Source organism: Atractosteus spatula, chromosome 4, assembly GCF_055471065.1.
Source record: "Atractosteus spatula isolate fAtrSpa1 chromosome 4, fAtrSpa1.hap1, whole genome shotgun sequence".
Lineage (NCBI taxonomy): Eukaryota > Metazoa > Chordata > Actinopteri > Semionotiformes > Lepisosteidae > Atractosteus > Atractosteus spatula.
This window is the reverse complement of record NC_142709.1, coordinates 66,483,323-66,497,529: the sequence shown is the minus strand read 5'-3', so window position 1 is coordinate 66,497,529 and position 14,207 is coordinate 66,483,323. Positions and strand designations below refer to the sequence as shown.

General features: G+C 36.6%; 1 protein-coding gene across 1 annotated transcript in view; it reads right to left on the bottom strand.

Moving 5' to 3' along the window:
- LOC148836914 (calsyntenin-2-like) overlaps window positions 1-14,207 on the bottom strand; it is a 242,991-nt gene that overhangs the window by 56,962 nt on the left and 171,822 nt on the right. The window contains exons 3-5 of the mRNA XM_088913431.1: window positions 12,569-12,764; window positions 9,675-9,883; window positions 7,136-7,285 (exon numbers count right to left, since the gene is read on the bottom strand). Of these exons, the coding sequence (XP_088769557.1) occupies window positions 7,136-7,285; window positions 9,675-9,883; window positions 12,569-12,764 (555 nt within the window). The remainder of the gene's footprint in view (window positions 1-7,135; window positions 7,286-9,674; window positions 9,884-12,568; window positions 12,765-14,207) is intronic.

Sequence of the window (14,207 nt, the reverse complement as noted above, 5' to 3'; positions counted from 1 at the left end):
GCAAAGAAGTCCTTCACTTGGTAATCAAAAAAGGAGCGTTCCCTTTTGTCAAGATATGTCAACATTGATTATAAAACATTGATATGAAAACCACATAGAAGCTCATTTTTAAAGTTTCGTTCAATGACATATTAAAAAAAACACCAAATATATCTGCTTCCTTCTGGCTACATGAGATCATATAAAGCTTAACTTAGCTAGCAACGACATTGTACTTCGTGGCAACAAAATAAATATTTCTCCAGAAACATAAATGCTATGTTAAAGCTCATTAATCCACAATGCATTGTGCTGTCAGATGCTGTGGCTGTATAATAATAAAGCTTTTAATCGGACTCATCACCATATGCTGTTATGAGAAATCAGAAACCAGAGTCACGTGCTACATCTGCCAGAGTTGTGCGATGCTGCTGTGATTGCTTTCATGTGCAAGGTAATTGGGTGTCTCTGAGGGAACTGCATTAGGCAGTACTTTTTACTGTACCCCCCACCCACCAACATACCTGTTTCAAATTCATAATAATATTGAATAATAATGGAAATATTTGACTAATATTGGAAGAGCTTCTATACACTTTATTGACTTCAAAGTCTAGGGTTAAGTCTGCTTTGTACTTTATTCTTTTTGCACAGAATATTTGGTAATGTCAACAATACATGTGAAATTAATTAAGGTTTAGAGTCCGGTACAGCAAACTATTCTGGTTTAACAGTCTATTGTTGCTTTTATAAATAATTTTCTCCAATTTCCGAACTACTTCTTTTTCCATTATTCAGTTAAGATCTTGTTTTAATTTTGTGAATGTACTGTAATGCTAAAAAAATAGCATACAGTTTGTTTGTTTTTTTCCTTTGGTCATAATACAAACATGTTATAGTTTTGGAATGGAAATCAAATATTTTTTACAAACAATGTAAAATCCAGAGAGAAAGTGCATAACCCTGGAAAACAATTGTTTTCTCAGTTTAAGCCCATTAGAATCTCATTTCCAAAGCGAAATATGCCTACATATTAATGATTTGTTTTAGTTCCACTAATTTCATAATTATACCCGAGGAAATCCAAAAACTTACTCTTAAAACTAAGAGCTTTTCAATAAACACTTACTTGAGGGCTGAGAAGCTTATTTTCTGATGCTTACAGAATGTTGAAATGGTTAGATTTTTCCCACAAGTGAATAATAAGGCTAATAATTAATAATAATGGACAAGCTTTGTTATAGCTTTCCTGTGGGAATTCTTACGTTCTGTCCTCTTTAGAGTGTGGTAACCAAGGCGCTTTCAAATACTCTGCAATATAAACATATTTTACAGCAGCAGAATACTAGGCCTTCCACAACTTTAATTTTTAAAGAGAATTTTAGCTTCAGGAATATTTTGAAATTCTGGCACTTTCCTCTGTCAGCAGATACTTTCCAGTCTCTTTTTGCCAACAGCTCAGAGATAACCGGTTTAAAATAATCAGTATTTGTAGGAAATCTTTGTCCCCAGTAAACTGTGATGATTGTGACTAACGAGATATAGCTGCTTAAAGCACATGCAAGCATGATGATCTGTGCATTCGGACTATGCATTATAAATCCTCTTGAAATCTCTGTCTGGCCATGTATATCTGTTTACATAACTACCAACAGTGTTGCCATTTCTACTGAGTTAAAAAATTCTATTTTTTGTTGACAGAAACACCTGAAACATTCAAAAAAGATTTCAACATTTTAGTATAACAAATAATAAGGGAAAGGCTTTAAAAGTCCTTAAATCTCTTTGACAAAAGAAGTCAATTTCCATGTTTGAACAGTCTCAGTTGCAAGCATTTTGAGTCATATGGAAATAGTAATATGCTCAATTATAGAATGGAGCACAAGTCTAGGAAAAGCTGCATTCATATAAAAACATTTTAAAATTCAGAAAATAAACATAAATCCTTCTGAAATTGAAATACTGGTGGAAATCCTCTGTAAGGATTTAGAGCAAAACTAAATGGCAGTTTCAACCGAGAAGAGAACAGGTTGAGCAAAAAAAAAACCACATTTAAAATACAAGGGCACTTCTAAACTTTCATTAACAAGGCTTTTATTAAAGGCTAATTTCGTCGTTTTTTTCACAGTGGATTTGCAAGAAATGAGGAGGATGAAAATTTCAAGTGTTCTCCACTCCAATCTATTAATCAGATGCTCTGCAGAAACTGTTACATTAATCAGCTAGACCCTGCTTCTGCATTCAAAACATCAGCCAAACCCAGCCAAAGTACAATCCTCCTCAGAGCCTTCAAGTGAAGAGGTAAGACCTGGTCAATCACCTTTTTTCTTGTCTCTCCCACCCAGACAAAGTGAAGTCCAAGAGTGAATGGGATAGTGTTCCGGTTAATTCTACACAACTAAAATCTTCATTCCAGGCCAAAACTCGAACACTTTGAGACAGACATCTCTATCTGAACAAACTGCAGGAGACCTGAGATTTCTTTCAGATTCAATTGCAATATTAAAGCTCCCTGGTGTTTGATAGCTTGACAACAGGGGATGTACAGTATATCACCCTTCAGTATTTCATATACTGCATTACATCTACCACTGATTTTAATAAGACTAAAAGACAAGTGTGAATATTGGAGTATAATCTGCCTAAATTAATAATTAGACTCATAAGCACCCCTCTTCAGGTTTAGAACAAGACCAATCACACTGAGAAAATTACAGCCTTGGAAAACAGAATTCAGTGAATTTAGCCATTTTAAAAAAAAAATGTCCTCCTAATCTCATCCTATTTATTTTCACCACCCCCTTCATCCTCACAAAAAACTTCCAGATAACAGATGGCAGGTGTGCATGTTCCAAACGTGATCCAATCAGCTAAGCATAATTTCATACAAACCAGTGGCAAAAAGTTTTTTTTTCCCTTTTCCATCTTTTGGACGTAACAGCAACAATTTAATCAGGAAACGTCTCGAAAAAGAACAAAGAAAACAAATCAACGAGAGCAGCAGTCAGCCTGGAACTGATGATTACAGAACAGTTGTATCAGGACAAAGAATCTGAATGAAAAGCATGATGTGTCTGAAATATGAAGACTGTTTAGTACTGCACCAGAACAAAGGAAAACAAATATGCCTACACGTTAAAGGGCCAGACAAATAAAATCAATTTTTTACAGAAATAACATAATCACAGATAAAAGTGGCCAGACTGAATTCAACTTTGAAGATTCAGATAAGAAAATGTTCAGATCGTTACAGGTCAGTAAGGAATAGTAAATATTGCTTTAAAGTAGGGTTTTCCAAGACCTAACATAAACAAATAGCTAAATGTTTTGGGGGTACATATTCTACAGTACATACTGTATAATATAAAAACCATACAGGCCATACTGAGGGAAAATGCAACAGAAAGTGGCAGCATATAATTTGTTTTCCATACCTAATAACAGCAGTAGCGTTTCCTATTTGGAACCATGTAAATAAATTTTATTTCTCCAAATTTATTTATTTCAATTTATTTTTTTTATTTGTTCTCCACATCAGGAATTGAGTTGATACTTGATTGTACAGAGTGAAGCATAATGTAGTTCCTTATTTTTATTCTCAGCCTTGCTGATGTTAAAATAGTAAATGAAATGTGAAGAAAAAAATATGCAAGAGAAGAGAAAACAACTTTCAATGAAATACACTGTAGCTGTCAAGCATGATTGACATAAGATGTAAAGAACAATTTCCTAAACATGGAGGTTTTCAGTGAACTGTCACTCAGGTGCAGTCGTTAAAAATGAAGAGAACAACTATGAGTTTCAGTGGCGCTCCAGAGATTTATATTATATTTATATAAAAGGACAAGTACAGCAACAGTGTTAGGGTGCAAAAAGAAACATTCTGCCTAAGGAACTGAAATGAAAGAACTGTTTAGATTTCAGTTTATGTTGCAGCTTTAATTATCTTATTTTTTTGTTTCCATGTTTTTGTGCATCTGACTTAATGTAATCTATATTTTCCTCTGGTTTCCTGAACATTATCTAAGTGGAGTCTGAGAAAGACCACTCCAGAGCTTTAATACCATGCTGTGGGACTTTACATCTTGTTCCCTAACAACAGAATACCACTGAAAGTTCATTAAGCTGGTCCTAGTTACAGGTGTGAATCAGTGCGTGTACAGTAACTGATCTGCCTTCTTGTTTTTTAATTTTTTCTGTACTGAATCTTGGGTTTCAAAAATACCTTAGTTAATAGTATTTCCAATAACATCATCACGCAGAACTTTATTCAGTCTCCCTCTCCACATTGTTAATTAAGAATGTACTGCTTTACTTTTACTAAACACCTCTTAATAGCTGACAAACTGATTTAGGGCAGACATAGTTGGGAATAATAGCATGTAAGAGTTCTTTTCTTCTGCTTCAGTCAATTTGGTGATATTTCAGCTAACACACCTGAATGAGGGCAGTTCTGAAACTGAAACTGGAACAAGATTAATAGTAATCACAAAGCCCATACAACTTCATAAAACCTGAATGTATTTTTTTTAATTAAATCAATTTGCCTGTGATTACCGCACAGAGGTCCCTCATGAGCAGGACAGACAATCACAGCACTCGGAATCAGGGAATCACAGCACCTGAACATCATTTCTCAACTGATATTTCCGTTACCCTCAGATATAAATGGATGAGTTACAGGATTGAGGAAAGTCATATATGAAAAAAAATGAACAAAGTGTTGTTTGTATACAGGAAACAAAGGCCATGCTCTCCGACTGTATATGGGAGAACTGTGTGTTTTCAAGTTTGATAACAGAGAGCATCAGAGCAAGAGCTATGTATTTTACTGTCATTGGTCTGACTAGGATAATGCACTTTGAGGCAGTAAGTTTAAACATTCAAATATTTTTTTAGATTATTAACTTGCTTGATATAATGTATGTGTTGCTGGGAGGAGGGTGGTGTGCTGCAATCATTTTATCGTTACAGTATGCTATGTAAGCTTATTAGCGGCATGGAGAAAAAATATCTTGTTTATACAAGATATACTTCTGAGTCACTTATTGAGTCACTTCTGTCTGCCCTTTTAAAGAGGTGAGGAGGCCAGATCTAACATTGTAAAGGTGGAACGGGTTTGAAATAGTATTGCTTTTATATGAGAAAAGTATCTCATCTATATGAGAAAATGATTGCGTTGATACAAGAAAATTATTGCATTTAAACACAACAGATAATTTGTGAATAAAAATTATATATATATATAATACCGCATGTTGCATTATACTGTACTGTACATGCAAAAATAGCATTGACTTTAACAACAGCAGAATAGCGTCACAATCCTCTTTTTGGGACAAAAATAATTGAACAAAATAAAAATCTTACAAACAATAACAGTTGGTATACAGTACGTCTCACTAACAAGGCATCGTGAATTTACTCTGACCAATGTTTAAAGAGTAGGCAAAAAACCTATGTATTGTCACATCAAGAAGAACATACGCTTGGAAAGCCATGTCATTTCCACTTGTCACAGAAACAGTGAAAACAAAGTGTTTAACCTGGGAATATTTACTGACACGGTGCTGGATTTCACGCACTATATACAAAAGACTGAACATGTGCTCCTTTAGATTATTTTTTTCCCCAAAAAGAGGAGTGTGATGATATTCTAGTGATGTTAAAGTTAACGCTACTTTGCACGGGACAATATTATTGCATATGCAGTACAATGCAATATACAGTATTAATATAGTGGGCAGCACTGTTCACAAATTAACTATTGAGATTAAACACAATAATTTTCTCATTTCAATGCAATAATTTTCTTGCATAAACAAGATAAGTTTCTCATATAAATGCAATACCATCTCATGTAAATGAGATTTTTTTTTTCTCTGTGGTGCTAATGAGCTTCCGTAGTATACAACAGTGCTGTGGGATGGAGAAGTTTGAGGAAGATGCACCAGACATACTGTACTGTAGTGTTTTCTTGGTAGAAATGGTAGAAGTAAAAGTTAAGTAATTGGAAGAAGCAGGACAGGTGAAAAGTCATGGACCAATGTTCTAACTGTAATTTCACATCATTATAAAAAGGTATTTATTCAGGTTAAATGCTACTTCTATAAGATCAGCTAATTGTCTCCAGAATACACAGGACAAGCACAATTTGAGGCAAAATTCCACTTTGTACCAAGATTGGACATTCTAAGATCTACTCTTAATCTTTTCTGATGACATTTAAGCCTGTCTCTCAGCATTTAAAGGATATTGCCCTTCTCTGTCAGGATAAGCCCCTTCTTTGACATTTCTGTGATGTCCTTGGAACTCTCTTGGTAATGAAATGTCTAAATCCTCATTTGCAAAGTGCAAACTGGTTTTTAAGAGGAGATTAATTTTCTGCAGCTGGAATGATATGAATGCTACTGTGTACACATGAGAGGACTATTTTTCCCTTCTTTTGCATGACACAATACAAGAAACATAAATCCCTCCAGGAAAAGGTTCAATAAACATTAGTCATGTACTACGGAAGTGGATTAGAGAGGGAAATGAAGTACCATGAATCTTCGGACAAAGACCTTGGGTTTGTTTTGTTTAGATTTACTGAGGCACTTCTGTCTGCCCTTTTAAACAGGTGAGGAGGCCAGAGCTGATATTGTAAAGGTGGAACAGGTTTGAGTAGCCTTAAAAGCAGCTTTTAATACTATCAGCATTAAACAATGTTTAAAAAGATTACATCTATATCTCCAGCTATTAGCAATGTTTCAAATTTGAATCAGCTGGTATTTTTTAATTCAAATTAAAGAGTGCATTAAAATAGCTTCCCTCCTCGCAGTTCAGCAAACCAGTTTGACAGTTGGAGACAGCATGTAGACAGACATTAAGTGTGTTTCAGAAAATTCTGACCTAATAAATACCGATAAACCACGAATGTAACACAAACGCAGGAATTTTAAAGGTGTTCCTTGAAAAAAATAGCCATCAGGTCGCAGTTGGAGGTGCAGTTCTTTAGATCTTCCCTCCAGCGGAGGCAATCAGGACGAATAAATGAAACAACTGCTTGGGATGAAGTGCCGAATTACTCCAATCAGGGCCATTTAACCTCTCCACAAGAACACCACTTCTATGATTAAGTAATTTGTTCAGACAGAGTCACCAGCCTACCTACCTTGCCAACCGGGTTTGCACACAGGCTTGACATCAATGCGCACCAGAACACTGTCTGCTGCTCCCTTCTGGCCACAGTCATAGGCTGTCACCATGATGTTGTACTGCTGCTCTTTATCGTAGCTGAGCTTCTCCGTGTTGCGGATGTTACCTAAAACAAATTAAATGCCGTGTGGATTAATTTATACACGTGTATACAAAACACACAGAAAAATAGCCGTTAGATTAAAAAAAAGGCTGAAAATGACTTCTGTGTGATTCAAGGTTACTCCCCAGACCAGATAAAAGGAGTCTTCTCTTGTTTTTGTTTTTTCTCCCCAGTGTGATTTATGTAACAATACTTTAGGGCAGGCTCATCCTATTTTTACCTCATATAAAGGGCACTCAAAGCAAAGACAAAGATCTAAACCTACAGTATGTTTTTTTTGACATTTTGAGTGAAATGACAAAGTTTGAAGCTTTTACTTAAAGCAAGAAGAAGAGGTAGACAAAGATATATAAAGTAACCTCAAAGCAACAAAGAACATCCATTGCTAATAGGATCAAATAAAAAAAAAGAATTCCCGAATATGTCCAGACAAGTATTTTAAAGATCAGCGCATGCGCATTATTGCCAAGTTATGTTTCGATAACATGTGCTATTCAGTGTCGATCTCAGAGGCACATTTCCAGTCTTGTGCCCCAGATAGTGTAGAACTGAACTATTTTTACATTAAAGTCTGGAACCACATTGTGGGAGAATTGTGGGAGAATTCCTAGGTGCTGCGTTTTGGAGCAGATTATACCACTGTAACGTGCTCAAGGACAGAATAAGCCTCTTTTGCCTTTGAATAATCCATGCCAAAGGTCCATTCTGGTGTGTGCAGCTCATCTCTTGCTGGGATTCTATCTCCTTCTCACAGGCACACCGCAGACCCAGTCTACACAAAACTGTTCAAATAGTAGCACCAGAAGCCTGATTTCCCATAAAGGAAGAATTACAATTTTTTCTGAGAGAATACATTACCCTTACACTAACATGAGTAGTTATACATAGATTTACAAGTTTTTTAAACACGTGATTCTATGATAAAATATATTCAATAGTGCTGTACACCGAATGGGTAACCTGGAATGTAACAAATAATTTTCTACAGAGTGCGAGTCACCACATATCCCCAAAGGACAAAAATGAGATAAGAATTATAGATACAATAATATCAGCTAAAGCAAAGATCTTTATCAATTTGAACAGTTCGTACGAGTATGTGCAAAATAGGATGACCATGAGATTATTAATTTCTAGTATTTGTTTTTACAATTTCAAACAAATTTAAAGCTGCGGTTCAGATTTTATTCCTTATCACCTTCGTTTCTGAGTGTAAATGCTGGACATACTGAAGCTTTTCCTACGATTTCCAACACACTTTCCTTTTTTAATTTAGAATTTAAATCTTTGTCACAGGATACAGTATTGTGCTACAGATGACAACTGTGAAAAGACTGAAATTGCCTTTTCCCCCGAATTGCATGAGCCTCACAAGAAGATGGGTTCAAATCAGACTGAGGCTAAAGAGAAATAAGGATGATTTTCCTCTCTCCTTTTAACTTGCAGACGAGGTGTGTCAGAGCTTCTGAAATGTTTATGTACTACTTAGCAGCATGGTTCAGGCTTGATGTGCTGTTGTCTGGCAGTCTTTGATTTTCCGAAACCAGCATCCTTACTTGTCAAACACCTAATCAGTGGGTGAATTCAAATTTAATATTTCTTTTAGAATGGATAACATCTGTGCCAGCAGATAGCTGTGAGATCAACATGCTGCTGAAATTGCATGTGCCGCCTGGAAATGCTCGAGCAAGCATGGATGATAAAGAAGCAAGAGAAGCATAAGCTGAAAGGATTTACTTGACATAGAATTCACACCTCCCCTGTGGTCACCCCACAGCAGCTTCGTTCTTTGGCCAGTCTGCAAATTTAATCTCCATGCTAAACTGCCTGATATGAGACGCCGATTTCTATTTAATGCTATGAAATTTGCTTAGTGGGGCGCAGAAAGGACTAGTTTGCCTAAATATTTAGGGAACCCCGGGCAACAACACGACTCCTGCATTCATTTGGCGCTGCTTAGCAAAAGAGTATTTGAAGAAATTAATGTCTCCCTGGTGCACTTTAAAGCAAGCAGGCCTAAACCCACGCCAACAGGCCTCAGTTATGCCTGAGTAAATGAGAGAAAACAAGGGTGCGCAAAGGAATAGGCAGAAAAATCTGTCAAATTTCATTTTGCTGGAACAAAAAAAGTTCTGATGACACAGAAAGGCCTTATTTAGGAAGCAAGCAAAGACTATGTATTCCCTTCTCTACTAAAGAACAAAGGTCACAATGGCAGACCGCAGTGCACGGAATAAAACACACAAGGCACAATCGAATGCTACAGGCTCAGAGACCATGGGGACTAGAGCACTGTGCTTCAGACTTTCATTTTAAAAAAAATCAATGATATTTATTAAATTTAAAAGGGACACAGAAAATAAAATGAAAACAAACAAGAGCAGCACCTTACCATTGCGGTCGATAGCAAAGGGGATGTCTGGGGTGACAATCTCATAGTTGCAGATCTGACTGTACTGAGGGGAGCAGTCCTCATCTGCTGCCTCCACCTGCAGAATGCTGTCATATATTTTGCCCTCAGTCACAGTGGCCTTGTACATTGGCTCCCGGAAGGTGGGGGCAAACTCATTCACGTCGTTCACTTGGATGTGCACCACAGCCCTAGGAGCCAAAGGGAACAAGCATACAGTTTCAGGGGGGTATTGTGTTAACAGCAGCTTTTGTTGGGGTATAACATTGAGAGTGTGCTGCTTATGATTTTATTGAAAGGCAAAAAGGCAATAGAAATCTGACAAGACCTGCATGAAAAAAACCTGATGGTTTTCAAATAGTGTGAATGAGGTGGTGTAGTTTTGAGCATTTTTTAATAGTGAACTAGGTTTGCATTTTGCTCAGGTTAAGCGTGTGATACTGCAGATGAGTTATGCACAGAAATGTCTTTTTTCGAATGTCCTGTTAGCCTTCGCTTACTCAGACATATTCCCTCTAGATGCATGAATCGGCAGCCCTCATTTACAATCTCATCTCTCTCATCATGATGAGACTATTCGGCGAGATCATTCAGCTGTAAATAAGGTTCTGCAAATACTGACAGACGGTGGCACCCTCTTTGCAACAGGGAGCCTGTAAATCATTCAAAAATGCTTGTCTCTTCATATTACAACACACAGCTTTGCAGTTTCCCTTCCCAGCTCCATCTCAACCCCTCTCAGAGATTCAGAAAGTGACATATGCTACGTGCTGGGTTTCAGTGACTGGACCCTCCACTCAGAGAAAGCCCCAGCTTGAGTCATAAGATTGTTAAGACGCACACATCTTGAGAAAATGGGAATATCATCTCCTGAGGTAGAATCAATAACACTAATTAATGGGCATTGACCATTAGAAAGCAGTTGCACTGTTGCTCCTAAGGCGGTTCTGTGCATAGAATGGCTCTGCCTGTGTAGACCATGTTTAAAAAAGCTCTTCTCCAGTTTATGCAATTAGATTGCTTTATCTACAGTATATATCTATGAACATTTAATATTTTCCTGTGTTCAGTTTTTAATACTCACATATCGTGTTTTCTTTATGATTAGGATTTTTTTCCCTCTAAAAGTCTACTTTGAATTTTTAAACACAACTCAATGGGCTCCCTTATCGTTTTTTTTTTCTCCTATGAGGTAAATAGAGAGCAAAACAATACATTTCCATTATGTACATTGAATTGTTCATTAGGATTTAGAATGTGTGCTTCATACTGAGAAAATTACCTAGACTAACCAGTAAATAAATAATAAATGCTTCATTCAAAGTCAATTTTACATAGAACAAAAGTCTAAAGGCAGACAGACTCTTTACCTTTAAAGTAAAGGTTTTATTTTCTTCACAATAGTTCCCTCCCTCAGTCCTCAGAAAATGACATATAATAACAATAATAGCTTTTTCACAGTGGCAGTGGTTTTCTGTTATGTGCATTCGTTACAGGTGAAATACAGGTCAGGTGGCCTTGGGTTGCCACTGTGGTGATTATCGTCGACTACTTGATGAGTATCTTTATTAAAAACGTTCAAAATGCTTGTCTTTTAAAAACACTGAATCTTTGGATTCATTGAAATGTCATTTTCTGCACTTCATTACCAGCCATTTATAGTAGAAGAGCACTGAAATACTGTGCCTTAATTTGTATTTACCTTGCTCTTGAGGATGTCTTTTTAACATTTCCCTAAATATACAACATGACATTAAATCTCATTAGTACAAATTAGTGTATTTAGAGTAAGATATAGGAGAGCAATACAATCTTTATTTTTCGGAAAGATGTAGAGGCAAACTGCCAGTCAAGGTGGCATCTGCCACCTTTATAAATGCTTTTGACAAAAATCTCTTATACTGAACTTTGACAAATATACCATTTGTTGCCTTTGCAGAAAGACATCTGGGTTGAACTGACTAAATAAACTTGGTGTGTATACAGGTTGATGCTCACTCACTGGGTATCAGTAAAGAGAAGTCCCTTTATGGTGTAAAAATCTGGGTGTTCTGAAGAGTGAAGTCAGTTTTTACCCTATGTCAGTGTTGATCCTGTACCATCAGATCTCCGAAAGGCAATTTCCTTGACTGCTTTTATACTTGGGGCCTATACTGTATGTCAAGAGTAATTTGGGCTATGCTGTAAGCACGGATTTGTATTTGAAAACTTGTCCCTGAAGTTAGTAGCTCCAATGAAGTAAATGTAACACTTGAGCACAGTGACTGTCCCCTGCCTTAAGGACATGAGTGAAGTAGGTCAAGCACTGTGCACATTTTCAGCCAAATAAAGGCTTACCACACAATACACTGACAAGCAAGATATTGATATTGGCTTTCTGAATAAATAAGAACAGTAATTCACATCTTTCTCCTTCAGAATAAATTAATACATTAATTGTCCACAGAACAAATGCACAAGAACAGAAAGAGCTATACTGTGGCATGAGTTCAAATGAACTGTTCCTAGTCTATGTTTGTTTTATGAAATAATAACTCACATTTACTATGATTCACTAAGTCTTGATTGTTCTTTCTGTATTTCAGAGTGGCCTGTCATGACAAAATGTACCAAAACATAAAAAACTCAATTCAAACTGCAAATTCACTTAAAAGGGGGGACAGGACTGGTGACAGATTTGTCACACTTTGCTGCAGGACTTGACAGGTTTTGATTTCCAATCGCAAAATCAATTTAATCCTGCTCTATTGAAGAAAGATGAGTGCTTTTCAGTGCTACGGTATTTTGTTTTCATTTACTTTTAATAGGTATGTAATGTACAAAAACCCCTCAACCTGAACAGCTGCTCAGAGTAAATACACGCCGCTGTCACTCACTTGTGTGACTTCTTCCAGTTTGTTCCGCTAGGCCCGGCTCCGCAGTCGTACGCCTGAATGATGAATGTGTACTCCTTTTGAAGTTCACAGTCAATTGGACTCTTCGCTCGGAGAAGACCCTCACCAGATGTCTTATTCAGCACCACGGCTTCAAAAGGTGCATCCTGCCCATGAATTTTAAAAGCGCAAATTTCACCTAAAGGAGCAGGAAAAGAGAGATTTTGTATTTTCAGTCATGAGGCCTCAGATGTCCTTGGAAAACAGTGAGGAGTTGATCAGATATGCTTTGTAAATCTTAAATAATGCACAGCCTAAAGATGCCATGAGAAGAACAGACTTATGCCTTCTGAATACACAAACAAAACAATGTTACTTGGTTTTATCATTTATATAAATTGCTTCACCAATGGAAATATACTTTTCTTCAAGGATTTCCTTTGAACTGTCACTTTCTATGGAATGTGGAATTCGGCTGCCAGACCTTCTTCTGCCACTGTGCTCAGCTGGAAAGCTTGTAACAAACCTACACTAGGTTAGTACATATTTCCTTTAACTAACTTATTCACTTACTGTACATTTAGCGTTATTAGTGACCTGCCATTAAATCACAGGGCTTCTATTTTTTCTTGTACAAGCCATTTCACATCAAGATTCCTGTATTAACCTTCTCACAGGATTCATGAATACATTTTATCCAGAGTGACTTACATTTGTACCTATTTAGAAAGCTGCAAATTTTACTTTAAGCTAAATGCCTTGAAGATTTTACTTCGAAAATTTAGAAACAGTGCTTTTCCTTACATTAAATTATAGTACCCAAAACATCAATCCGTGTACAGTACCATCAAAGGAATAATACGGAAGTATCGACAGGCCCTTGACAACCCTCCCATTCAACCATCGAACTATTCATCTCTTTCACACTTTCCAAAGTCACGGGAGTTTCGTTAACAGCTCTAGCCAGATTTTGGGGAATCATGTTCTCAACCAACTAGTGATATGACCAAAGCTCAGACCTGTAGTATCTGGATCACAGAGCCCAACACGTGCTCAGAACAATTCCTTGAGAACAACTTGAGCCATTTGGGAGCCCTAAATTATTTTTAGGAACATTATTAATCCCAGCAAGGTTTCAGTGTAATCAGTGGCAGATTCTAATGTACCTCACAGTTAGCAACAAACTATTGTGTAGATTTTATGGGTCAAGGTCACTTGTACGTAACCAAGAGTCAGTAAACTCATTTAAAAACATCTTGTCAACAGAATATGTTCCGCCATATTCCAACTGCTTTAGCTGTAAACATTTTCTCGCTTATCTTAAGTCCATTAATTTGTTAACTGTAAAAAACAAACACAACAAAATGAATCAAAGTCACTTTAAGAAAGTTTATAATATTAGCACTTGTGAAAATTAATGAGGAGAATGTCTCTCATTATCTTTAGGCATATCACAAGCAGTAGAGTGGTCTAATTATACTGTATGTGAGCCTTAAAATTAGCTTGTAATGCAACATTTAAGATTTTAGAAATCACTATGTAACTTTTGACCCATGGAAACTAATTGCACTGATATCATTAAAAACAAGAACAATAATTAAATTTCTTTCTGGCAAGGCTTTGTTGGCTCTGAACTCCTGCC